The 26,861-nt window shown below is 51.6% G+C and overlaps 1 protein-coding gene across 1 annotated transcript; it reads right to left on the bottom strand.

The window, feature by feature from the left end:
* Positions 1-345: 345 nt before the first annotated feature.
* LOC102046004 (zinc finger protein 512-like) lies at positions 346-26,851 on the bottom strand. Its single transcript, XM_055713486.1, is given in 15 exon segments — positions 346-2,610; positions 2,612-2,902; positions 3,368-3,466; positions 3,944-4,006; positions 5,320-5,421; positions 6,084-6,278; positions 6,911-7,078; positions 10,202-10,300; positions 11,748-11,834; positions 12,214-12,338; positions 14,232-14,315; positions 19,103-19,192; positions 21,177-21,385; positions 22,714-22,772; positions 26,620-26,851. Coding segments are annotated over 15 exon segments (1,734 nt in total). The 5' UTR covers positions 26,647-26,851; the 3' UTR covers positions 346-2,574.
* Between the last annotated feature and the right edge of the window lie 10 nt (positions 26,852-26,861).

Below are 26,861 nucleotides of genomic sequence, written 5' to 3'. Positions count from 1 at the left end.
GATTCAAGGGAAGCAAAGCAGATCAGCGCCATGGCCATCCTACCTGCAAATCCTGGCAGGAACCAAACCTCCCCCTCTCACTCTGAGATGTATAAACGCATGAAAGATGAGGAGGAAGGCAGGCACCCAAATCACTGTCCCTCTGTATTACGTACTGAACTGTGAGGCTGACATACAGTTGTGTACATGGTAGGTGTATTGAAAGTTGCAGCTCCTTAGAATAGCTCCCAATACAATCCACAGTGTCTGAAAGACATCAGAGGGACCGCAGTCTGCATGAATGCCTAGACAGGAGCCTCGCAGGCAATGTCAACACAGCAAAAACCTCTCTCAAGGTTTCCAGGCTCCAGAAAAAAACATCAGTAAAACTTTATTTACATGCTCACAAATGCTGAGAACTGCTTAGGGTTCCTGACACGGGAAGTTTTCCCAAATTACTCAGTATGAAAGAAGTGGGGGAGAGGCTGCAGAAGGACTTAGGGAGACACTCTTTCACATGCACAATGCATATAAGTGCAGGGATGTTCTTGCAGCTTCCCAAGAGAGGGACTGGAGGTCACCAGCAGCAGGGGAGAGCACTCCTGGCAGTAGGGCTCCTGGCACCTGTGCCTTTCCTGGCATGAATTACCAGCCTCTGAGAAAAATCTAACGGCAGCTTGAAGAGCTCAAGCTTGGGTGTGCTTTCAGTTTGCCTTTTCTTTCTTTATGCTTTTCTTTTATGGTTACAATGCCCCTATCTTTTTTTTCCAGGAAAATTATATTTCTCCTTTTAGGCTCACCCACCCTTTCAAGTAGAGGGCACAAACCACATTTCTCCTTCAGCTGCTGGGGATCAGGACAAGCTGAGGTCAGTTACTTGGTGCACCTTCCCATGCTGCCTGGCTGAGCCATTTGCTGTGCACAGCTGCAACTTGAGCGGCAAGTGCTGCACAGGACTGGGCCCTTTGTGTCCCTGCTTTGCAAAACTTAAGGAGGAGGGCAGAGTGGACTAAGATGCTCCTGTTCTCAGGTGTCACCAGTCCTCTATGCACCACCTCCCTGAAGAGGTGCTATCTTGAGGACAGGAGACCTCCCCTCCCCTCTCCTCTCTCCTTTTTTTTTTTGCATGGAAGACTGGCATCTTTAGTGAGGAGAGCTGAAGTATCACACTAACCTGCTCAGAACATAATTACAGGTGGCCATACTGCTTCCATGTGCTGTTCCTGTCTTCACTAGGGTGCTGGCACTGAGGTGGCTAACAGAGAAGCTGCAGGACTGAACTTCAAAGAGTTCTCGTCTGGGTGTGAAGACACAACTTGCCTCTCTAGCCTTGGGGTCACTCCCAACCACCAGCCTTCATCTGGCTTTGCATTTTCCAGCTCAGCCCTGCGATGGACATTGCAAACACACTTCTCCACTGCACGTGCTCTCTTTGTACAAAATGTCTGTTTCCTACCAGTGTACTCAGGTGTGGCATCAAATCATGCCATGTTTCCTCCCTGCCAAACTCTCATACTGAGCCCTGAGGTCTCCCGCTGCACTTGTTTGTGTCTTTCTTTCCACCAGGAGATGGGCCCAGGGCAGCGCACAGGCATTTTGCAGATTTCTCAAGCTGGAGACCTGGGCAAATAAGCTGGGGCAGCCCAGTGTGGCAGGTGAACACAGGGAGACAGCAACAGCTCAATATTTAACTGTCTGCATTACTGATTACAGTGAAGGGCTGGCAAGGTAGGATGAGGTGAGCTGCAGCGAGCAGTGGAGCCTGAGTGCCCTGCCCCTGCCCTTGTTGGACCTGGACCCAGCCAAACTGCAGCGGTACCTGGCTCTGGGCCCTGCAGACTCTGCTTGAACTGAGCATTTATTTATTCCTCATTGAACTGAAGACCCCTGACATACATTCAACGCCCAGTGCTACAGAAGACAGATGCCAGGGGAATATTGGTTTCCTGATGAGGGTAACTACTTCCAAGCAGACCAGAGCTCACGTGCTGCTGTCTGGTGCTGAGCCTAAACACCAGCGACGGAAGGAGAGAAGGTGCCTTGCGCAACAGACTGGAGCACACGCTAGGAAGGCCTTTGCTCTTCGGGGGCAGCCTTGCTGACAGCAGCCAGGACACTGCCAGGGCAAGCTAAAGCCTTTCTGTTCTGCACAGCACTGCTTCGTTTGTGTATGTACTGTGCAAGAAAGGGTTCCCCACTTACTGAGACCTAAACGGTGCGCTAGCCAGTCCCTTACAGGGAGAACTGCTAGAAAAGAACCCTCATCTCACCCATCAGAGGAAGACGACAAAACAGACAGCTGCTGTACTGGAAACCACTAAACAAGCAACTAATGCGAGCCAAACTGAGACTGTAACCAGAGCAGGAACTACACCGGCTGCCCTGCTAGTGCCACCGTCCAAGGGAACTGCACCAGGAGAGGCAGCCTCCCTACCGCAGCTTTGGTTTGAAGTCTCCCACAACTGACCAGAGGCAACAGTTTCAGAATCAAGGTCACTGAGCAGAACGGAGTCACAGTCCCAAAGACATTCAGTTGCTCATATTAGCGCTGTGGGTTATGAGCGTGACACAAGTGGGGCTTCTCACTGAGAAGCTTTAGGATTGCTCCTGCTCTTCTTCTAGGGCTTTACTTCCGGCCTCGCTTGCGGCTGGTTTTTGGAAATTTGGCTCTCCGTGAAACTTGTGGCTGCCCCTCCTCACTGCTCACGCTCTCATTGTCCACCCGCCGGGGACGACCTCTCTTACTTCTCGTTTTTTCAACTCCAGCAACAGGGAGCTTCTTAGCAGCCAGGGTCCCAGTACTCTTCTTTTTGCCCCGGGTCAAAGGACGTTTCTTCCGTTGCTTCCTCTGCTCTTCTCTCTGGCGGATTTTCATTAGCTTCTCAAAGCTTTTGGTGGTAGTTGTGTTCACATCAAACCAGTCCTGGAGGGTTCAGAAGGCAACAGGTTGGTACCCATGGCGAACATACCGTATAAAGCCTATCAGAGCTTATAACAAAAGCTGCCTCCTGGGACAAGGGCTTCCTGAAACCTGAGATCTGGAAAGGCAGCTGCCTAACAAAGATCTGCTTCCCGATGTTCCTCCTCAGGTGTTGCCCTGTCTCAGAGGATTCAGGCTTGATTTGGCAACTGCCTGGCTAAAGGCATGGAAAAGGCTGAAGAGCTGAACCGAGCAGCAGCAGCTTGGGACAAGACACGCGAAGCAACACGCCTGTTCCCCAGACCAATGCGTGTTTAAGCAAACCAAAGGCCCCGCCAGCCTAGGACCCTGTCCCTAGCAGTCAGCAAGGAAAAAATAAAACAGGGCAAGCATCCAGCATTTCCTTCCCAAGACACCCTCCCCCCCTCCGACAGCCTGGGGTCGGAAGACTTCCATTCTGCCTCTTACCTCAGCATGCACAGAGTTGATGTGATACTTGACCCCACTCTCTGAAACGAACTCCTTCTCACACAGGAGACACTTGTATTTACCAGCCACAAAGTCTCCCTGGCACCAAAACAAAAAAATCCATCACCACTTGCTGCCAAGAAGGCTGACGCGCCTATATATTGTATTTGACTCTTGCTCAGATACAACCCAGTAGTAAGAAACTCTTGCTCGTACCAGACAATGCTTTAGCTACAGGAGCGCTGACCTTATGCGCCGGCTATGCCCACAAAGCGTACGACTGCTCTGTGAGATGTTACAAGGTCTCTGGCACCGTACCTGGAAAAAATGCTCTTGTAGCTGTGAATCTACAGCTAGGACTGCGGTTTCACTAAAAGGCAGCCCATTAAGACGCCTCCTCCTTGCCTCAAGCAGTGCTTGCAATGGCAACCCCGTTAGCACACAGCAAAGCCCTCAAACTGTGAGGAACTCGGATCAGCAGATGGCTGGGCAACAGCTTCAACAAGGAGACAGCTGAAGCACAGGGACAGTCCGGCTATCGGTATAACAGACAGTGAGGACAGGAAGGCTACCAACCAAGGTGCACGTGCCGAGGTGAGATTTGAGTCCCGAGACGCTGCCGTATACAGACTCACAACCCTGAAACGGTAAAAAAAGGGCACGTCAGCAAAACTCAAGTTAAGAAATCACTTCTTCCCACACAACAAAGTCTTGTTCTCCAGAAGACAATTCCAAAAGGGATAAGAGAGGCAGGGGGAGGGAGACACCGAGTCCTACAAAGCCAGGATGTTTCTGCTAAAAGGACCATCAAAAGAGACATAAGCTTTCAGCAAGTGAAGTGTTTCTGAGCGCATTTCGACATCTCCAAGAGACTCCTGTCACAGTTACTTTCGCCCTCTGTTAAAGCCTGAGTGCAACGACAGAGTTTGCATTCTGCCTAAAGTGCAGCAGAGATTAATTTCAGGCAGAGCACAGGGGCAAGAACAAGACGCTTCAACCTCTCCTGCCCTGCTCACGTCCCTGGGGGCACTGCATCCGCATCAGCGGTCTCAGCTAAAGGGCAGCTTTGCAGGCCTGCCCCGCGTGGAGCGTTGGGCATCACCCTCGGGATACTCGGTCCCATGCAGCCGACATCCCAGGCACTGAAACAGGAGGGAGGTGCAAGACATGCTTCTGCGTTACCCGCCGGTGAAACAGGACAGCTGCTTTCTGGAGACAGCTCCATACACAGCACCATGTTGCAATTCTTACACTTGGAAATGACACAAGGCTGAAAATTGGGGAGAGAGTGCTGGCGATGGGGTAGGGCAGGGGGACGGCATTGTTTCTACATCCAAACCTGGATGGAAGCCACCACTTGGCTACCTGGCAGCGGGTGTCCCCTGTATCACATCTACCACCGTCTCCACCAATGGGGACTTTTCTTCTCAGTGGATCTGACTGGTGGCTGGTGCGTGGGATTGTAAGAGACCAAGTGCACATGCATAAGCGTCCCTAGAGCAGGACAACAGCGCCATGCAAGAGTCTTCTGTAGCTCGTTTCCAGCTTTCAAAAGAAAACTTAATTGCTGTGCCAGACACAGCTCCTCTACTCTTACATTTCCATCTCTACTCCTTCCTGCTTCCGTACTTAGGTTTAGTGCACCTGCTAGGCAGGCAGGGGCCTGACATTTTGCTACTGCTCAAACCTCCAAAGGGGCCGGCTCCCAGCTGGATGGGAAAGCTGTCCAGTCTGACACCAAGTTACTGGCCCTGAAGCAGACAAACACATCCCCAGAGGCATCACCCCTCCAGCAACAGTCCAGACAGCGTCTTGGTGACACTAACCAACCGTGGAGCAGAATTTGTCGCCCACAGCGAGACAAACTGCAATGTCAGGGTTCTGGAAAGCTGTTGGCTCACACAGACCTGAGATCTGTCCCCTTGGAGGCTTCAGAAACACTTCAGGATTACCTGATTTGGGCAGTGGACTCTTCGGTACATCTTTATCTCCGTTTTCCATTTGCACAGCACGTCTTGACTAAAGGTGGGCAGTCCGGGACGAGTATATTTCAGCTGAGATAAAGAGATGGACTTGAAAGCTGGAAGCAGCGTTGGCTACGCAGAGTGCCAAGTATGGCCCTTTCTCTCCCAGGCTGTGAGACAGAGGTGCTATTTCTTGTCCTGCGCTAACAGCCAATCCTTTCCTGTCTCACTGACTCTCCACAAACATAACTGAACCTGGAACACCCCCCACCAAGGCCAGAATCCCCAGACTTTGACTACAACCATCCCTCTAACTGTACGTACCCCGCCCAAATCATGAACCACCCTTTACCCTTGGGTTTCTCCTACAGCCTAAAAGACGCTCCTGGAAACTCTGCTGCCTGAAAAACTACGAACTATCACTGCAGGGCAGCAGCGACCTGTAGCCTATGACTTGCCAGCAACATACTGCCTACAACTGCCTTCATTACTTGTGCCCACTGAAACTGACAGCGATACGCCTGGGAAGTCATTATAGCCTGCCTGGATGAAATACTTACACCACAGCAACTGCTGCTGTAGCCACACTGTCATCTAAGACCAGGGACAGCAACACCTGATCCCTCCCACAAGACAGTACTTCTTCAATACTTGCTTTCCGTGGGCCACTGAACACTGGCAACACTGGGTAGATGCCAGCGCAAGACTCATCCGATGTGAAGAAAGACTCAGACCCCAGACAGCATTTCTACCTTCCGGTCATCTGGAATCAAGTCCTGCAGAACTTTTCTCTTCGGCCACTCTCTGGCCAGCTCTTCTCCAGCTAGCTCATGGAGATAGTAGATTGCCGCCTTTGCAGATCTCCTCTGAACTCTGCCCGTGTTGTTTGGCTCACCTTTGATTTCCTTCAGGCTCTCTGTTCTTCTCTCCTCATGGAGGAAAGGGACCTGCAATGAGGGCCAAAGAAGGTGAGCCTCCTTCGGTAGTTCCCACTTCAGTTACACTAAAGACTGCCAAGAAATATTCTGCCAAATCCCTCACAAAAATGCTGCTGCGGCTGTGGTTCGCTCTCACAGGCACAGGACAGAAGTGCACCCCTCTAGCGAGACAGAACCCCAGATCTACTCAGAGGGGTCACAGCACCAAGGCTCAAGCAGACAGTTTCATGCAGCCGCTGGTCTTGAAAGGATCGCACCGTTCCCTCTAACGCCCTCATGGACAACAAGCAGAGTACTGCCTGCTCCGCTCCAGTGTTGGGTCTTCCAAGAGCAAAAGAAAAGCACCTCACAAGTTACACATGTTGGCGCCATTCTTCCATGGAGCAACAGTCAGGCTGGGGAAAGTTTACTGCTGCCACGGTGATTCACTATCAAAAACTTCATCCTAGTCACGGAACAGCAACAGCTGCTGCTAGAAGGAAAGCGTCAAGGACACAATACTCCAGAGAGACAGAAAACCACAAAGATTTGCCAGGCCTAAGTACCCACCCGACCAGCAGACAAACGCCTATGTGTGCTGCACGTCGGGATGGCTCAAGCACCACCAGGCTATCGGGATAACTATGGCCATTTGCACTTACCGGCCCATGCTTAGATCGCAGATGGTAGACAAGTCCTGCCTTTGATTTGTATGCTTTTCCACAGTGATGGCACTTCATAGCCATTTTCTCCAGCTCAGAAGCAGCCTTCCCACATTTTTTAACATGATACAGGTATCCCATTATGGTCGTGAAGCTGCCTGTGCAGCCCTGCCAATGCAGAAGAAAAAGGCATGGAAGAAAAATGCTCGCCAAGTGATCACATGCCCACTGTGCATAGGATCCACAGCTTGCTCACCAAAGTACTGGCACTTTTCCTGCCACACCAGAGACCATGAGGTAGCAAACCTTAACGTTCACCTGTTCAGACAGACAAAATCTGGGAGAAAGAATTGGCTCAGATGGGAGAAACTGTTTCTTACAGCTTCTTTGTAGGTAGTGCGCAACAAAAAATGTCAGGATGCGGACTGAAGAAGCAAGGTGTAAAATGAGGATGCACAAAACGGGAAGATTGAATTCAGATACAAATGCGGGAGGTGGGCAGAAAAAGAGGGAGCTTTTACACTTGCTTGGCCGGCCAGACTGTCTAGAGCAATAGCAACACTCGGGTAATGGTAAATAAAACTTTCAGCTCCTCCCAGGATACAGCTATTGCCTCCTGCTGCAGTGGAGGACAACAAAAACCCCCAATGGCTCCAGCGGATGTCACTTACTAGAGGATCTCCTGACACTGAATCCAGTGATCAACTTGACACTGAGCTTGGGAACAGAACAAATCAAACGTGCATCAGCCAGGTTTTAATATTCTTAGATGTATCCATCTAAGGGAGGCCTCCATCCCCTTCTCTAGCTGTAGCCAGTCTCAGTACTTTCAGAAACCAGAGACACGCTCACACAGTTAATTATGTGTAAAACCATCTTCCCAGCCATCACAAACAACTGAGGAAAGAGCAGAAGCACACATTCATAAAATGTGTTTGGTGCACACGAGAAACAATGCAGTGTCCTCTCGATCCCCCTTGAAGACACCAACACATGAGATACCCAAAGAGCTCCGGCTGACCCCGCTTGAGCACAGGGGTTGAACTAGGTGACCTCAGCCGGTTCCCTTGCAGCCTTAACGATCACGTAATGCTGTCAGCAGTTTATAATACTGTTGCAAGTTAACACGGTTCTCCTTTAACTTCTTCCTCCCTGATGCATTCCACTGAATGCATTTATAAAGTCATACCTTTGCTGAACCTACATTTACAGGCAAGCAGACAAGGCAGCAGAACAGAGCTCCAGGTCTTTGAGGACCCCTTCCACAGAGTGCAAGAGCTCTCGATCGCCAGGTGTAAGGTGCCTGGTTGTGTAGGGTTAGGGTCAGGAAAGCAAAGATGTGGCCAGAGCTGAACTTGGCAAAGGACACAAAAAAGAAGAAGGGCTACTCTAGGTATGTCAGCCAGAACACAAAGGTCAAAGAAAGCGTAACCCTGCGATGAACATGACCGGCAAACTGGCAACAACAGACAAGAAGGCGGAGGTACTCAGCAAGTTCTCTCTCAGTCTTCACTCCTGCCGCACCTCTCGAGCGGATGGACCTCAAGGCGAGGACTGGCGCAGCAAAGTCCCTGCCGCTGGAAGAGAAGATCAGGTCTGAGGCCACCTGAGGCACCTCGGCGTACCTAAGTCTACGGGACCTGATGAGACATAGCCCAGAGTCCTGAGGGAACTGGCTGATGTAGTTGCCAAGCTGCTCTCCCCGACACCGGAAAAGGCATGGCAGTCAGGTGAAGTCCCTGGTGAGTGGAGAAGGGCAAAACCCCCATTTTTAAAAAGGGTAGAAAGGAGGACCCTGGCAACTACCGACCTGTCAGCCTCACCTCTGTGCCTGGCAAGATCACGGAACTGATCCTCCTAGAAGCTATGTTAAGGCACATGGAGGACAGGGAGGTGATTCCAGACAGCCAGCACGGCTTCACCAAAGGGCAGTCCTGCCTGACCAACCTAGTGGCCTTCTGTGATGGAGTGACCACACCAGTGGACAAAGGAAGAGCTATGGATATTACCTCTGTGGAGTTCCGTAAGGCCTCTGACACGGTCCCCCACAACATCCTTCTCTCTAGATTGGAGAGATACGGACTTGGTGGACTACTCGGTGGGTAAGAAACTGGCTGGAATCTCACATCCAGAGAGCAGTGGTCAACAGCTCAGTGCCTGGGCGGAGATCAGTGACGAGCGGAGTCCCTCAGGGGTCCGCACTGGGTCCGCTACTGTTTAATGTCTTTGTCAGCGACACAGACAGTGGGATCGAGTGCACCCTCAGCAAGTTTTCAGACGACACCAAGCTGAGTGGCGCGGCTGACATGCCTGAGGGATGGGATGCCATTCAGAGGGACCTGGACAAGCTCAAGAAGTGGGCCCTTGCGAACCTCATGAGGTTCAACAAGGCCAAGACCAAGGTCCTGCGCCTGGGTTGGGGCAACCCACGGTATCAGTACAGGCTGGGGGATGAAGGGATTGAGAGCAGCCCTGCCGAGCCGGACTTGGGGGTACTGGTGGATGAAAAACCGGACACGAGCTGGCAGTGTGTGCTTGCAGACCAGAAAGCCAAGCGTATCCTGGATGCCATCAAAAGAAGGGTGGTCAGCAGGTCGAGGGAGGGGATTCTGTCCCTCTACTCCACTCTGGCGAGACCCCACCTGGCGTGCTGCGTCCAGCTCTGGAGTCCTCAGTATAGGAAAGGCATGGACTTGGTGCAGCGGGTCCACAGGACGTCCATGAAAAATGATCAGAGGGCTGGAACACCTCTCCTAGGAGGGAAGGCTGAGAGAGTTGGGGCTGTTTCACCTGGAGAAGGGAAGGCCCCGGGGAGACCTTACTGCGGCCTCTCCATACTGAAAGGGGGCTTACAAGAAAGATGGGGACAGACTTTTCTGTAGAGGCTGTAGCGACAGGACAAGGGGTAACAGCTTTGAACTCAGAGGGTGCCCTCTGACTAGACTGAAGGGAAAAAATAATTTTACAAGGCTGGTGAAGCACTGGCGGAAGTTTCCCAAAGACCTGGTAGGTGTGCCATCCCTGGAAACATTCAAGGCCAGGTTGGACAGGGCTCTGAGCAACGTGGTCTAGCTGAAGAAGCTCACTGCAGGAGGGCTGGACTAGATGACCTTTAAAGGTCCCTTTGAACCCAAATCATTCTACAATACTCTGTCTTAAAACATACCTAGGATCTTGAAATAAATCCAGCTTTAGCCAGCCCCACAGCAGACCCAGCAGAACTCTCTTAATGTTTTATATTCATGCATCTGCCGCTGTTTAATTCAGGATACTTAGCACAATGCAGCTTACCTCCCTCGTACACTTGAGTTTTCCCATACGCTTCAAAACCTTCCGAAGGCGGTCTCGCTCAAGCTGCTCATCCAGTTCTCCTCCCTCCTTCACAACTGGCTAAAGCACAGCAGAAAGATGAAAGAAAAACATAGGGTGCTCAGCATTTACAGCTCTTCTCACAGGGAATTCACTAGTCAACACACAACTGAAGGAAAGCTTCCAAAACAATTACATCTCTGCCACTTAAGATTTTACAAAAGTGTATCTAATACAATGATCACGGTCTGTCTATATCCCAGAACAACCGAATTACCTTTAAAGGGAGTAAACTGCCTGAAAACCACTTTGCAGATAAGCATTCTAACATTTAGATAGCTATCTAGGAACAAAACCTTGCTAAGAAATGGTCCCAAGCCACAGCTGCTGGGAAGGACAAAGGTATGTATTTCCATAATTACTTTGGTCCTCTTCTGCCTGTGGGAAGTACTTACTCATCTCTGTCACGCACCTTTAACATTTCCTGGGCCTGCCATTTCCACTTAGCCCAACTAAAGCTAAGCCGACTAACTACCTGTAACGGTTATTCACCTGTGCGAAACTATAGCTCAAGTTCTTGTCTGTTCTCTCTCCAATGGTTACTGTTTATTATTTCCTACACTACCTAATAATAATATTACACTTGGACTGAAGAGAAAGTTAGAACGGAGTGACAGACCTATTCCTCAGGGTCAGAGCGTGATCCCTGGCCTATTACGTTTACTAATACAGCTGTAGGTTCAGAAACCACAGTACTGAGAACCACGTAAAAAAGAACAGTAACCAATTATCTAACCCAGGGGTCCTCAAACTACAGCCTGTGGGTCGGATACGCCCCCCCAGGGTCCTCAATCCAGCCCCCGGTATTTACAGAACTCCCCCGCCCGGGGTTGGGGGGGGAAACCAAGCAGCCGCAGATGGCTTCCTGCCACTTCATCCACGCGCCGGCCCCCTGGTTAAAAAGTTTGAGGACCCCTGATCTAAACCCTACCCAAACTTCCCAGTGACCTTTTCAAAAGTTCTAATTCTTCACAACTGCAACAGGAGACATCGCCCTCTTTAAAGTAACAGCAAAGAGGAAAAGCAGACTGTAGCATTCCTATCTTTACAGTAAACACAGACAAGAACTAAACTGCTGTTTCTGCTTTTTTACCTTTCAACTTGTAAAACACTGAACTCTAGTCTGCTCTGAATGTAGAAAAACGGCTTTCTAGCACAGGACTGAAACTCGCAGCCTAATGAGCAATCATTTTTTTTCTCATTGAGAATGCCGTTTACCTGTGACCGTATAACCAGCCTAAACAGAAATTCACCCCCTCTTTCTAAGATGCAGGACGGCTACCATCTCTCCTAACACTCTACTGTTTTTTCAGATGTTAAATCTCACAGGAAAAATAACAGGCAGAGAAGACTGGAGCAGCTACATCACAGGAAAAAGCCACCATGCTTTCTGATACTGTGTGTGCCGGGGAAGGAACCCAAAACTCTCTTGCCTGCAGGGTTTTTAGATGCACAGCAGTCATGTTACCTGATTGTTATGGTCTGCCATGACATGGTATTTCATCCCTCCTAAAGACTTCAGCTGCTTCCCACAGTGATGACATGTGAACATTTCCTAGAAACAAACAAGGACACGGTGCGTGCAACTGTAAGCTAACCAAAGCAGTGGGAGACGCTTTGGGGGAAAGGAGCAGGAGAGCAGAGCAGAACATTTTGTTTGTGCCTGGTAACTGCCCATCAAGAACAGAAGAGATTTTAGGGAGCCTAACATTCAGGGGAACAATAAAATAGCTACACCTTTGTTCACTACCCCAAACCGCCAGCAAAAGGCTAAGCCAGAAGCACCAAGCGCAGCCTCTTACATGTGTACAAAGGACTCTCGCTTAGAGACGTGATGATGAGAGGAAACCGGTTCTAAATGCAACACAAAACAGCGTGCAGGCAGCAAGCTGAAGAGGATTAAAGAACACGTTGCTCATCTCTCCTGTTCCTACCTGCCTGCAATTTACCATATGTTTCTTCAGTCCTTCTACAGTCTTCCTCACCACAGCCCGGCATGTTGGGCAGGTAACTCGGCCTTTGTCCTGAATTTCCAAAGACCACCGCTCTTCCATACTACCTGCCAAAACAAAAGGTTTGCAACAGAACTGCAAACACAGCATCTTTTTTTTCCCCTTCCACTTGCACAATGAATCCTGGAAGGAAACAGGTCACACGCTACCAAACTCGTGTCCAGCGACACTTCAATAGCTTTAGCTCATTTGCAGCTTCCAGTGTGTCATGGGATGAGGCACACGTCACTCCTTTTGGGAGATCGTTCAATAAAAACTCTTTAATCCTACCATCTCCTTGCAAGGAGTGTTCTTCCACTTGTGCAGCAGAGATTTTTCATCCATTCACTTGTATTTTACACAATTACTTCAGCGTGCAGAGTAAACTCTCCTTCTGGCAAAAGGGTTTCCACAGTAGAAGCAGCCACAGGTGTGACCAAACAGTTTCAGACAAAGTCCACGGTTCGCTTCTACTAACCAAATCTTTAGCACGCCACTTACGTTAGCCAGCCACCTTGGCACCAAAAGTGAACAGAGCTACACCACCGGGCCAAGATCCTCAAGAAACAGCCAGGGAAAAGTACCCTGTGTGGCACAGTCTTCAGTTCCTGGCCTGTTTGTGAAGGGCCATACGCCACAAGGGTTATAAATTACTGAAAGGGGTTCTGGGAAGAAAGTGGCTTAGCAGCCATCTGCCCAGAGTCTTATCATCAAAAGATCTAAAGGCTTTCCCCTTGGCCCAGTAGTATCAGGGAGGGGCTGCCCCTCCCCAGGTGGCTGCGGGAAAAGCCTGTGAATCAGACAGCACTGGGCAGAAAACTGGGCTATTTCACGAGTGCTGTGAGCAACACATCCCACGTCATTCCACCTGCTGAGCCAAGGCTAACGCTGTTCTCCTAGCACGGACTGCTTGAGTCTCTGCCTGCCAGGTTACCACAAGAGGTGACTTGGCAGCAACAGCGACGGAGTTTTTCCTGCAAACATACTCTGCTGAGTAAAAAAGTATACATATTTTTGCAAGCTGTAGAGTTGAAACTATTTCAACGGGCTTTTGCTCTCTTCAGAAAGCAATTCCCCCTTCACCGTCCCACTGTGCAGGGGTAAAACCACCTGGAACTACACTATTAGGCAGTATGCAGTCCCTCCAGTCTTGCTCTGCAGTACTGACACAGCGCCAGAAGGACAGCAGCCAGTTCTTCCTTGTCAACAGTACAGTGAACAACAAGATGGAAACACCCGAAGCGCAGCTGTTGCTCAGATTCAAATCCTAGAAAGAATCACGTTTATCTTTCGGATGCCTCGAGGTTTAACCCCAGCCGGCGACAAAGTACCACCAAGCCACTCGCTTCCGCCCCGGCCCCACCCAGGGCTGGGGAGGGGAATCGGGAAAAGGGTAAACCTCAAGGGCTGAGATAAGAACAAGTCAGTAACTGAAAGAAATTAGAATAAAAACTAGAATAAGCATAACAACTACTGGAAGGAAAAAGAGGGAGAAGCGGAGAGGAGTAAAATCCAAAGGGAGGGAAGTAAGAAATAGCTCTCAACAACCCCCAAACAAGCGATGCTCACCACCCGCTGACGAATGCCCAGCCAGCCCCCGAGCAGCACTGAGCAGGCCCCGGCCAACTCCCCCCAGTTTATGTACCGAGCACGACATTCTGCGGTGTGGAATATCCCGTTGGCTAGTGCGGGCCAGCTGTCCTGGCCGTGTCCCTTCCCAATTCCTTGTGCCCCTCCAGCCCTCTGGCTGGCAGGGCCCGAGGAACTGAAAAGGCCTTGACTTTGGGATAAACACTACCCAGCAACCACTGAAAACATCAGTGCATTATCAACATTGCTCTCTCACCAAAGCCAAAACACAGCGCTGTACTGGCTCCTAAGAGGGTAAGTGACTCCATCCCAGCTGAAACCAGGACACGCTGCTTCATTAACAGTTCTGAGCAACTGCTGCTGCTTCTTACCTGGGCCATAGGTTTCTGGTTCTTTCTGAACACAGGGGCCTTTCACTCTGGAGTTCTGTTGCGTTCCAGCTTGCTGGTTTTTTCCTGTTAGAACACAAACAAGAAAGACCGGAAGACTTAATTTCGCGAGCCTTGTTACAAAAAAGCAGAGTCTTTTTGCTAGGATGCTGCTACTCAGCCTGCTGTCTCAAAGCTACTCATTCAGAAATGTTCAATGGTTTTTTTGGTGGTTTTTTTTCCTTTGAAGGAACGTCAAGATTATGTTCCCTACTCCCTCTCAAAATCCATAGCTACTTACAGCTGCAGGCATTAGCCCCATCCAGATATCTGCTATCTGTACCGTTGTGCATACACACAGCTCAGGGGATGGGAACTCTTCACACTGAAACATCCCCTGTTCACAGTACGGCTGAGCCAATCTAACGACTTGTTGGCAACCAAATGGGACAGTCCCATTCCTCTACTCATTCCTGTCTTCTTTAGGCTAAACAACTCTTATTGTTTCAGGATTTTCTCACGGGGTTATGTTTTTTTGCTCTCTTCTCCCTGGTCTCTTCAGCTGGTCCACACACTTCCTGAACTGCAGTGTCCACTGCTGAAGCAGCACTCCAAGTGTGACCCTGCATTAGAGCACAAGAATTACTTCACATGCCTGACAGTCTGCATCTCTGCCCAAACACCTCAGCACGACATGTGCCTTTTCAGGAACAAGTATGACGCTCTTGGTCCTTATTCAACATTTGAGCTGTTATAAATCTCAAACCCTCTTCTGAAGAACCGACACCTAGGATGTCGCTCTTTGTCTTTCAGCTGCACTAATACTTCTTCCCAACTACAGCATCTTTAAGTTTACACACTATATTATATTCCATTCTGTTTTTCAGACTGCTTCTCTAACATCAAGACCGCTTTCAATTTCAGCCTTTTCTCCACCGCACTTGCCATCCCTTTCGGCTTTGTGCTGTCTACATATACTTCCAGGTCCTTGGTGACAAAAACAATGGTTAGAATCGAACCTAGGACAGACAGACTGCGAACCATCATTCTATACTTGTTTCTGTTTCACAGCAATCACAGCGATGTTATGGCTGGAAGGGACCTCCTGAGATCACCTAGTCCAACCCCTCTGTTCACGCAGGGTCAGCTAGAGCAGGCTGCCCAACAACACGTCCAGTCAAGATTTGAGTACCTCCACTGATGGAGACTCCACAACCTCTCTGGGCAACCTGTGCCAGGGTTTGACCACCCTCACAGTAAAAAAGTCTATCCTTGCCTTTGGGCAGAACTTTGTGTGTCTTCATGTGTGCCCGCTGCCTCTTGTTCTGTCAGCGAGCCCTACAGAGAAGAGTCTGGCTCCCTTCTCTTCATTCCCTCCCACCAAGCCTTGATACACACTGGTAAGATTCCCCCCGAGCCTTCTCCAGACTGAAGAGTCGCAGCTCTCTCAGCCTGTCCTCATAGGAAAGATATTCCAGTCCCTCGATCATCTTTGCAGCCCTGCACCAACCTCTCTTTTGTATCAGGTAGCCCAGAACTGGACACGGTACTCTGGTGCTGAGCAGAAAGGAAGGATCACCTCCCCTGACCTGCTGGCAACGCTCTTCCTAAGGCAGCCCAGAATGCTGTTGGCTGCCCTTGCCACAACAGCGCGTCTTGCTGGCTCAAGGCCAGCTCGCTGTCCTTCGGGACCCCGACATCCCTGTCTGCAGAGCTGGTTTCCACAAAGTTAGCCCCCAGCATATGCTGCTATGTGGGGTTACTCCTGCCCAGCTGCAGGACTTCACACTTCTCCTTGATGAACCTCAAGAGATTCCTCTCTACTTAAGTCTCCGGCCTGTCCAGGTCCCTGTGAACAGCAGTACACTCCTCTCATGTACCACCGCTCGTATCACGTGTGTACGTGCTGAGGGTGCACGCTGTCCCACTGCCCAGGTCATTAGTGAAAATCTTAAACAGCACTGGCCCCAGCACCTACCCCTGGCGTACAGTGCTAGTGATGTGCCTCCAACTCGACTTTGTGCTGCTGACCACGACCCTCTGGGCCTGGATTTTAAGCCAGTGTTCAAACCACTGGACTGTTCATCTATCTAACCTGTACTTGGCCAGTTCACCGCCGAGGATGTCGTGCGAAACAGCACCAAAAGCCTTACTAAAGCTGAGGTGAACAACATCCACGACTCTCCCCTCATCCGCCAAGCTAGTGACCTCGTTGTAGAAGCCTGTCAGGCTGACGAAGCAGGATTTGCCCTTCGTAAATCTATGCTGACTACTCCCAATCACCACCTTGTCCTTCATATGTTTGGAAATGATTTCCGGGACGATTCTCTCCATCGCCTTCCCAGGGACTGAGGTGAGATTGACGGGCCTGTAGCTCCCCAGCTCTTCCTTCTTTCTGTCCTTGAAGACAGGAGTGATATTTGCTCTCTTCCAGTCTTCAGGAACCTCTCCCAGGTGCCATGACCTTTCAAAGATAATCAAGAGTGGCCTCACAATGACATCAGCCAGCTCTCTCAGCACTCAGTACAACCCGTCAGGCCCCATGTAACTTCGAATCATACAATCACAGACTCATTTAGGTTGGAAAAGACCTGTCAGATGCATCGAGTCCAACCGTTAACCCAGCACCACCAAGCCCACCGCTAAACCACGTCCCCAAGCGCCACATCTACAGGTCTTTCAAATCCGTCCAGCGGTGGGGACTCCACCACCTCCCTGGGCAGCCTGTTCCATACTTGACCACCCGTTCGATGAGGAAACTTTTCCCAATATCCAATCTAAACCTCCCCCAGCGCAACCTGAGGCCCTTTCCTCTTGTCCTGTCACTTGTTACCTGGGAGAAGAGACCGACCCCCGCTGGCTACAGCCTCCTCTCAGGTAGTTGTGGAGAGCAGTACGGTGTCGTGTGTGTCCCCCGCCCCCGAGTCTCCTCCTCTCCAGACTAAACACCCGCAGCCGCTCCCCATCAGACTGGTGCTCCAGACCCTTCCCCAGCCCCCTGCCCAGCTCTGGACACGCTCCGGCACCTCAGTGTCTGTCTGGGAGTGAGGGGCCCAAAACCGAGCCCAGGACGTGAGGTGCGGCCTCGCCAGTGCTGGGCGCGGCGTGACAATCACGTCCCTAGTCCTGCTGGCCACACTATTTCAGGCACAAGCCAGGATGCTCTCGGCCCCCTGGGCACGCTGCCGGCTCACAATCAGCCGGCTGTCGACCAACACCCCCAGGGCCCTTCGCGCCGGGCAGCTTCCCAGCCACTCTCCCCCAAGCCTGTAGCGCTGCGTGGGGCTGTTGTGACCCAAGGGCAGGACCCGGCACCGAGCCATGTCCAGCCTCATACCATTGGCCTCGGCCCATCGGGCCAGGTCCCTCTGCAGAGCCCTCGAGCAGATCTACGCTCCCGCCCAACCTGGCGTTGTCTGCAAACTGACTGAGGCAGCACTAGGGCCCCGCATCCAGACCACTGACAAAGATACTCAACAGGACTGGTCCCAGCACCAAGCCCCGGGGAACACCACGCGTGACTGGCCACCGGCGGGTTGTGACTCCATTCACCACCGCTCCTTGGGCTCGGCCACCCAGCCAGGTTTTACCCGGTGAACAGGACACCTGTCCAAACCATGAGCAGCCCCTTTCTCCAGGAGAATGCTGTGGGAAACCTTGTCAAAGGTCTTACTGAAGTCTAGGCAGACGACACCCACAGCCTTTCCCCATCCACTACAGCGGGTCACCTTGTCACAGACGGAGATTAGGCTAGGCTAGCCAAGCAGGACCTGCCTTTCATAAACCCACACTGACTGGGCCTGATCATCTGGTTGTCCTGCATGTGCCGCAGGATGCCACTCAAGATGATCTGCTCCATAACCTTCCCCGGCACCCGAGGTCAGACCGACCGGCCTGTAGTTCCCAGGATCCTTCTTCCGGCCCTTCTTCTAGGTAGGCATCGTATTTGCTAACTTCCAGTCAGCTGCGACCTCCCTGGTTAGCCACGATGACGGCTGGTAAATAATTAGGTATGTCCCATCTGTTTAAGCACTCTAACTTCACCCTCCTTCACCGAGTGTAAGGCTCCCTTGCTCAAGACCCTCCCTCTGGTCTCGGGCACCCGGCATTCCTGAAGGATTCCTGTAACTCATCAAGACTGAGGCACAGGAAGCCCCGAGTACCTCAGCCTTTTCAACATCATTTGTCACCAGTTCCCCTGCCCTCTTCAGCAATGCACTCATGCTTTCCCTGGCCTTCCATCTGCTGTTCACATACTTGTAGAATCCTTTCCTGTCCAGATTCAACTACAGGTTGCCCTTGGCTTCCTTAACCTCATCCTTGCAAGGTTGAACGGCAGATGTATACTTCTCCTGCGTCACCTGCTCCTGCTTTCACCACTCGTACACTTCCTCTTGCACCTCACCACTGATTATCAATCCTCTGAAGGCATGAACGACCTATGATGTCCAGCTTTCCCCCACCACCACCCCTGCCCCGGCATCTGTCTCTGCGGTAAAAGAGCATTAAAGTGGTCGGCTTTGGTTTCTCCTCAACAAACCCGTATTGCTGTTATCATCTACTCATTCATCTCCAGAGCTTTACAACTAAGTTCTCTGATTATTTAGTCCAGAATCTCTGGGGAAACTGAAATGAAGCACACTAGCCTGTACTTCCCCTGCTTCCTTTCCTCCCTCCTTTGCTGGACTTTGAAGAGACTGAAATTACAACAATCATCTCCCACTGTAAAATCAAAACTAGCCAACTGGCTCCTGTAGCAAAACACCTAGAATCCAAAATAGAGTTGGAAGACAGCAGAGGATAGCGTTTGGGCATGGAGGAAATCTGAAGCGCCTGGAGGCTTGCAACTAGGAATTACAAGTTATTTGTATTACCCGAAATCTTCTGCTTCTTCTTGGGAGAGTCCGGAAGATCTTCGCCTTCCCCTTGCTCAGACTTCCTCTTGCCTTTCAATAGTACTTCTCCTGCTAACGAGTAAGAACAGAAACGCTTCACTTTCATCATTCACTCTGGGTAACAGCTTTGAGCCTGCTGCTGCCTCAGCTTATCCTCGTATTCAATACTCCAAAAAAAAGGGGGTGGGTGGGGTGGGTGTGTGTGCGGGAAAGTAGATTTTGTAAGGCACCTGGACACCAGTGAGCTAGAGACAGCCTTTGGACTCAGTAACATCTAGGTACTCCACAGCCTGCGATCCTCGGACACAGCAAATATGCAAGAAACAGTGTCACAGCACGGCCTGGGAAAATAACACTCCTCGGGAAGCGAGCCAGAAGGTGCGAGGTTATGTCATAAAAAGCTCGTCTGCGCGCACACACAAAGTAGCACAGAGAAACAACGGCAGGTGGGGAACCCCAGGGAACATCCTGCCTCCCCTCACCCTTTCCAGGCCTACCAAAGGCTTATCTCCACGACCACAGACAAGTACAGAAGCACGACGGCAGGCAGGGGAACACAAATGATGGTCTCAAAGAAACAGACACCTTCTTCCCAGGTCTGTCCCAGGAGACCCACCAGGATGAGTCCCTGGGAACCACCCTCTGCAGCACCCTTTGGGAGCGGGAAGGGAAGGGAGCAGGGAGAGGGGCAGAGTGTGGTGTTAACACCTACGGTTAGGTGACACACGGGATGCCAGCAAAGAACAAGTCAGGGTGACACAGGACTGGGATGTTTAGGAGTGGGATCAAAGGAAGGGAAAGGGTGAGGATTAGCTGATTTGGGGAGGATCAAGTGCGGGAAAGCAGAGGTGTAAGAGGATAAAAAGGACCACTTGCTTGTACAGGTGGTTGGTCTGTACACAAGCCTGCTCATGCCTGACACCAAATCAGAGGGACCAGGGGACAGCAGTGTCTGAGCATGTGAGCCTGTCTGTAAGGAGGTCTACACCAGCGACTGGCGTGGCTCTGCAGGCCTCAGGGGCCAGTATGTCCACGTACCAGCAACTGAGTAGGCCAGGATCCAAAGGCCAGATACAGAGCAGAGCGACTGTTTAAGTCCAGCTACAGGAGAGATCCACATTGCACTTGTGCGTGCACACACAAACATACACATACCTATATACACGCACTTCTTTATAAGCACGTTTTGCATATGCTTCTCTTCTCCCACCAACACATCTTCATCCTGATCAGCCAGACAGGCAAACAGGATGGAGGCTGTTGGGGCTGTTTGTGCGAGTGCTCAGCGCGCCTCTTTGCGCTGGTCCGCGTGGCTGGCTGCGTGTACAGGTGGCAGCCCTGTGTTTGTACCTACAGCAATACGCGCTTAGCCTCCTTACTGGTTGGACCTGGGGGTGTGGGGCTGCAGCAGCCTTGGTTCTATCAAGGCGCCAGATTCGGCTCTCCCCACAACAGGATGGGATACACATCCTGACTTAGAGGCGAGAAGGAAGTACACTAAAGAAGAGCAAAGATTTGGCTCTCCGCCACACGAGAAGGTTGGAAAACAGCTGCCAGGCTGGGAAATCTGAGCATAGGACCCAAACCACTCCAAATCCAAAAACAGTCAGTGACAAAAGTGAGAAAAGAAATGAAAGCATCCTTAATAAAAAAAAAACCAAAAACCTACCACCAACCACAAAACCCATGCCTAATCCAGAATACTGCTGAATGAACCCTCTTCTACATCTTTAGCGATGGTTGTTCTGGTTTTGAAGCTCTCAAAGCATATTCCTGATACGACTGGCAGAACCCTCATACACACCTCTTCTACAGATAAAACTAGGTTCAGTCACAGAGTCATTGATTTCAAGAGACAAGTCACTCAAAAGGAACCGTGTAACCTCAGAGAATTTCACCTATATTTCTGCAGTGGAGGAAATCTATTTCTCCTGATGCATGAGTGGCATTACCAAGCTGGGAATCTGTGGCATGTCTTTCAGAAGTCATCTAAGCTCTCATCAAAGAACCACAGAGAAAAACAGGTTTGCATCGAGCCAAGAGCCACGAGTACCTTTATTTTCTGAAGATTTGTTAATGCTGGCTTTTACTCCTCTCGTTTCCAACCAGTAAGCAGGCCTGCGAATGGCCCGCTTGCTTCTGGACTCTGCACTTCCATTCACTCGACCCTGTGGTGAGGCGGAAGACACGCTGCTGCCTGTCTCATCGCAGTTACTGCTCAGTCCTAGGACAGTAGTTTCCACCTCCTCAAAGTGCTTAGACCTGGAAAACAACAACTCAAAATCCTGTGTACAGGTATGCATACATACACGCACAACCACAATAACCGGACAGACAACACCCCTCGCATCTTCCCAAGTGCTCTAAAATTCATCGCGCAGTTCCCCGAATCGCCTCGATTTCCTGAACTGAAAAGTGCCACCCCAAATGTTATCTTTCAGGACGTCTGTTTAGAGAATGACATTAAAAAGCTTTTGACAGGAACAGAAAAAATAAATAAATCCATCCTGCCTCAAACCTCCAACTTCGGAAGCAGGCACAAGTTAAACCCCGTTTAAAAATACACAGTTGTCCTTCAGCAACCCGAGGAGAATATAGGACTTCTTCTGCAGCCCAGCGTTACAAAAGAGACCTCTTCCATCCCACAAAGGGCAAGATCTCCTTCAGTACCTATTCTCAGAGCCAGAGCTGACACTACACAATTAAAAGACTTAATGCTAGAAAGAATCTGAACCAGCAAGGGCTTTCAGCAATGGAGACAGCCTTACAGTAGATCCTACAAATCGCACTACATGAAGATGAATTTAGATAGACAAGCCAGCAGCCCCGATTTTTCTTCCTCAAGATCAGACGGAACTTGGCTTCGCTAGTCTCAAGTATTTCTCAACAGCCCTGAAATGCCTGGACATTTACACTACCGTAACACGACAGCAAAACCATTAGGCGTCAAAGCAACACAGAGAGTATCTATTCTCTGGGCAAATACCATTAACGGGCGAGAGGAGAGAACAGAAAACAGAAACACTTGCCAACGTATCCCAGTGCTGCCACAATTCACAAACTGAAATAAGTAGATCGCTTAACGATGACAGTGATGGGTGTCCCAGCAATACTCTCCCACGTGCCGGGTTGTGGAGTTCACACGTTTGAACGCATCCGTACTAAAATCAGTAGGTGGGAGGCGTTGATGGTACCAGGTCAGATCAGTATAGACTATGTTTAAGAAGGTACCGCAGAAGGACGGGGAGAGGAATTCTCTTAACTAAAGCCTTTCACAGTTGCAATCACGCTCCAAATACATAGATTTTGGAACACCGCTTGGTCTCAAACATAACGTATTTATCTTCCCAGTGCTAAAACCCTTTTGAAAACAATCAATGAAAGCTCATACCCCTTTGTGAAGTGTCAGAAAAGCACTTTTCCTACAAACCAATGAGCAAAGTCAGTTGAGACGCTCATCACACAAACCAAAATCATCGCAGCTCTTAAAATTCAGAATATCGTGCACAGACCAGATACGGTTTTCCAAGAGGAATCCCTCAGCTTATTTCTTGCCCTCCCACCAAACCACGCAAGAAACATTCACATACCTTTTGTTTCCCAGAGACCTCTTGACCTTCTGTTGCCTGTGATGTCCAGGCCTGCCGTCCTAACAAAGTAAGAACAATTTACATTAGTGGCATCATTTTTCTGCTTTACGCACGTTTCGCCGTTCAGTTAAACACAGTCACCTGCACTCTGAGGACGTGCATACCATCCTTTGAAAAGGAAACCACTGTTTTCTGCAACCAGGAAGCGTTTAACCTGTTCAACTCGCAGATGAATTACGACTGGCATCAAAAGAGGGATGCGCCTCGCTACGCTCCCCACACGAAAGCCCATCCTTCCCCTTGCAACGGGGCACGAGGGAGTGTTCTTTGTCTCCAATGCGTCCAGTGGTACCTGCATTCTGCCCCAGACTTGACCACGCTGTGGGAAAATCACCTTGAGGGGGGCAATTAGAGAAAATGGGGTCCTGACAGAAGCGCCATACTCCAGAAAGCTTTTTTAGGGTAAAATACAGCTGTCGCTTGCAGGATGCTTGGCATGCACGGAATCTACATCACCACAGCTCCCCAAGCAACACACCCTGCCAGCTCAGCACATGCTGATAAGAGTGACGGAGGATGGAGCAGAGACACCGCGGCCAGGCTCTATTGTGCTATCCCGCAGGAACAGCAACTTGATGGCACCACACAGTTGATAAGCTGCGTACCAGTTGTTGCATGAAGAACCCACGAGATGTCCGCGGCCAGTCAACCACTGTGGCAAAATGACTTTCTTCAGATGAAATAATCTCATCGTAATACTAACGCACACCTCCATCTCAAAGTTACCGGCCTCCAAGGAACTACTACACCTCACTGGGCACCCGATACAAGTTAGTAACCACAAAGTGTATGCCTGGAGTTGCTCAAGCTCCACCGAAATATGACGGAAAAGGGCTAGTCCTGGACTGAAATCAGTCCAGGCGGGGAGGAGGAGGGCAGGGGGGATTGCTGTCTAAACTCCTGGATTACCCGACTCCGATTCAGTGTCCACAAAGCTAGGTCAATCCGACTCACCCTAAAGTTGGTACGAATGAAGGGACTTCTAACCAAGGCAGTCAGCCTTGGGGAGGAAGAGACACACAGAACAGACAGTGCAAAGAACACCGTCACCTAAGTTACGCAGAAGGAAGCCTTCGCATGAGGGAAGTACTCGCTAGGAGAGAAAACAGGACCCGAAGGTGTTGCAGTCCACTGACACCAACAGAAAATTAGCTGAAAATAAGATAAAAGCTAATTGTGGTAGTGGGAGATCATCACCTCCAACTCAAATAGCCCCCCCCCCAAAGAGGGCAAAACCCCACCTGAGGAGCCCACGCAGTTAGTAGAGAGCTTCAGCAGTGCTATCTCCGGATGCGTACTAATTTGCATTAGAAGCGAGAAGCTTGTAACCAATCCTATGTACGATAAATGAATACGCAATACACTACGAAGTAAAACAGGTGGGCAGATGAGGGGAGAAGTTAGGGAAGACTTCATCCTAACTTCTGGCATCCGTCAACAGGCTGCACCCGTCTTCTCCCCCACGCGGACGCCAATAATAAGACAAAGTAAGAACTTGACCTTATGCATGCTAAATAACTAACTCATGCTAGCTGTTATTAGTGATTATAGTTTGGTTGTGTACGACTCCAAGCTCACTTTTGCAGACAGTCTCTATCACCAGCAATCACAAACCCCAACTGGTCACCATCTTATATTAGTAAAGAGCGTTATTCCGGAAGCTGTTAGCGTTAATCCTTTGTGGACGCTAGCAGTAACTGGCAGCGGGTAAAATATTCGTGGGCAGACCCACCAAGGGGTCCCACCTGCTGTTGCTGGTGTGTTCCCCTGAGCAAGTCACTCAAAATCACCCTCCGATCCAGTGGGACTCTTTGCTGAAGGGTCCCTGTAGCGGGATGCTGACGGACTGGTCAGGCACAAGGGTCTCAGCTTTCCTGGGGTGCTGACCTAACACTAGGGGTCGAGAAAAATCTTCCCCCATACCCCCACGCTTCACGTGACACACACGATGACAAATGGTTTAGATCTCAACTGACTAGCTTTTACACGGCACTTGTTTACATGGCACAAAAATCAATGCCCAGCAGAAGTATATGAAATGCCAAAGACGTAACCTGGGAACAGAGAGTATTTTGCCACATACAGGAACTGGCTAAGAAACTTCGGGGGGAGGCGGGTCAGCAGGGAGAACATGGCTAAACTACCCATCGTCTTTACAGAAAAATGTAATGCACATTATCAACTGGACCATGCCATGAAGTTAGTTGTTAGAAAGAAACGCTACATGTTTTCTGGGGAAAACAGCACACGGGGATATGACAGAATCGGAAGAAATCGTAGAACTGCGATGACTCGTCAGGAGGAGATGCTGACAAACTGCGGGTGCTGCAGCAGAACTAGGGAATGGGCAGCTTCCAGGCAAATGAAACTCACCACTAAAAAAACAAAGGCACTGGGAAAAATGTAACTTTGATCTGTCTTTTATGCTCTCGCCATCTCATCTGTACACAGGAACAAGTAGCAGTTCACTCTTCCCAGGACCACAGTCAGTGAGAGACAGCCCAGCCAACAGGTAAGAAACTCAGCAGACGGCAGCGACATCAACTAGATGAATCCTTAAACCGTGACTACAGAGCGTCAGAGGGTCCTTGGGTCTCCAGCCCCAGAGTCTCTGCTCACGGGAGGAGCAGGAGAGAACGCCACAACTGCTCAATCAATGACTTCACGGTCCTACTTGGTCTTCTCTGGAAGGAAAGGCAATGGGATCTTTGCGCCTGTATTACTTCGAGGCAGTTTATGCGCAGCCAAGAGCGGCGGCTGGGAAACCCCTACATCGGAACCATGGAGAAACCTCGCTGAGGAGCAGCTACAGTAACAGACCAGGCCTGCGAAGCTGTAATGAGAAAACCGAGCAGACGGGCAGGCGCAGCCCGCTGCCATGAGCCGGCCTCCCCTGCCACCTGCGGGACCCGGGTGGCTGACAGACACGGCACATGTTTTAAGGTGCTTTTGTGGGGATTTTTCTTTCTAGGAGTAAAAGACTTTGCATAAAAGCGGAGACCTGTCGGACACGTTTCGCTCCCGGTTAAGGAGAGGCAATCAAAAAGGGAGAGCAGGGATGAGCCGCCGAGGCGCCCTCTCCGGGAAGCTGACAGCCGCAATCCCGAAGGGGCCTCCAGAGACAGCGCCGCCGAGGCCCGCGGGGTTCCCACCCGCACGGCGCGCTGCCCACGCAGCACGCAGAGGCCCGACGCGCACGGGCGGCGGCGCGGCCAAGCGCCCCGCCGCGGCGGGAGGAGGCAGGCAGGCGCTCGGCGAGCGGCCGCTGCTGCGGCCCGAGCGCGGGCGGCGGCTGGAGACGGGCTGCCCCGCCGCAGCGACCGCGGGAGGCGGCGCCGAGCCCCGCACGGCGGCTCCGGCCGAGGCCGGGAGGCCGCCGCGGCTGCCGAGCCCGGCCCCGGCGGCGGCGTCGACGGCAGCCCCCGGTGCTCCGCGCTGCCGCGCCTGTCCCGACCCCGCGGGACACGGGAACGGCTTCGCGCCCTTCGCGGGGCTCCCGGCCCGCGGCCCCACGCGCTGCCGCCTCCCGCGACGGAGACCGTGCGGGCAGCACGTGCGGCTGCCGCCCCGCTCCGGACCCGCCCCCCGGCTTCAGCCTCGGCGGGCGGCTCTCCGGGCGGAAAGCGGGCCCGAACGCCGCCGCCGGCTCTCCGGGCAGCCCGCAGCGAGCCCCGCTCGCCGCCCGGCCACGGGACGGGGCGCGGCCCGCGGGCGGCAGCGGCGCAGACCGGGGCCGCTCGGCTACTCGGGGCCGCGCCGAGCCCACTCTGCGCCCGAGCCCAGCGAGACCCTCGGGGCGAAGCGCCAGTCCCGCCGGCGGCGGCCAGCAGCACCCCGGGCACTCACCGGGCCGCCGCCGCCGCCGCTCCGCATGGTGCCGCCGTCGCCGCCACGTCAGCACGCGCCCCGCACGGCCGCGGGGTCCCGCCCTCCCGCTTCCGGCCGCCTCCTGGCGGCGGCCGCCGGCCCCGGGCCCCGCGGGTGAGCGCTGCCGGCGGCCCGCGGGCCCCGCCCGGCGCGGCGAGGCCGTAACGCGTACCCGGCCGGCAGCGGCACTGGCGGCGGCGGCGCGGCTGCCGGGCCCCGCG

The sequence above is a fragment of the Falco cherrug genome, chromosome 6 (genome assembly GCF_023634085.1).
Source record: "Falco cherrug isolate bFalChe1 chromosome 6, bFalChe1.pri, whole genome shotgun sequence".
In the NCBI taxonomy this organism is placed as follows: domain Eukaryota; kingdom Metazoa; phylum Chordata; class Aves; order Falconiformes; family Falconidae; genus Falco; species Falco cherrug.
Note: the sequence above shows the minus strand (reverse complement) of the source record. Positions and strands in the feature narration are given on the sequence as shown.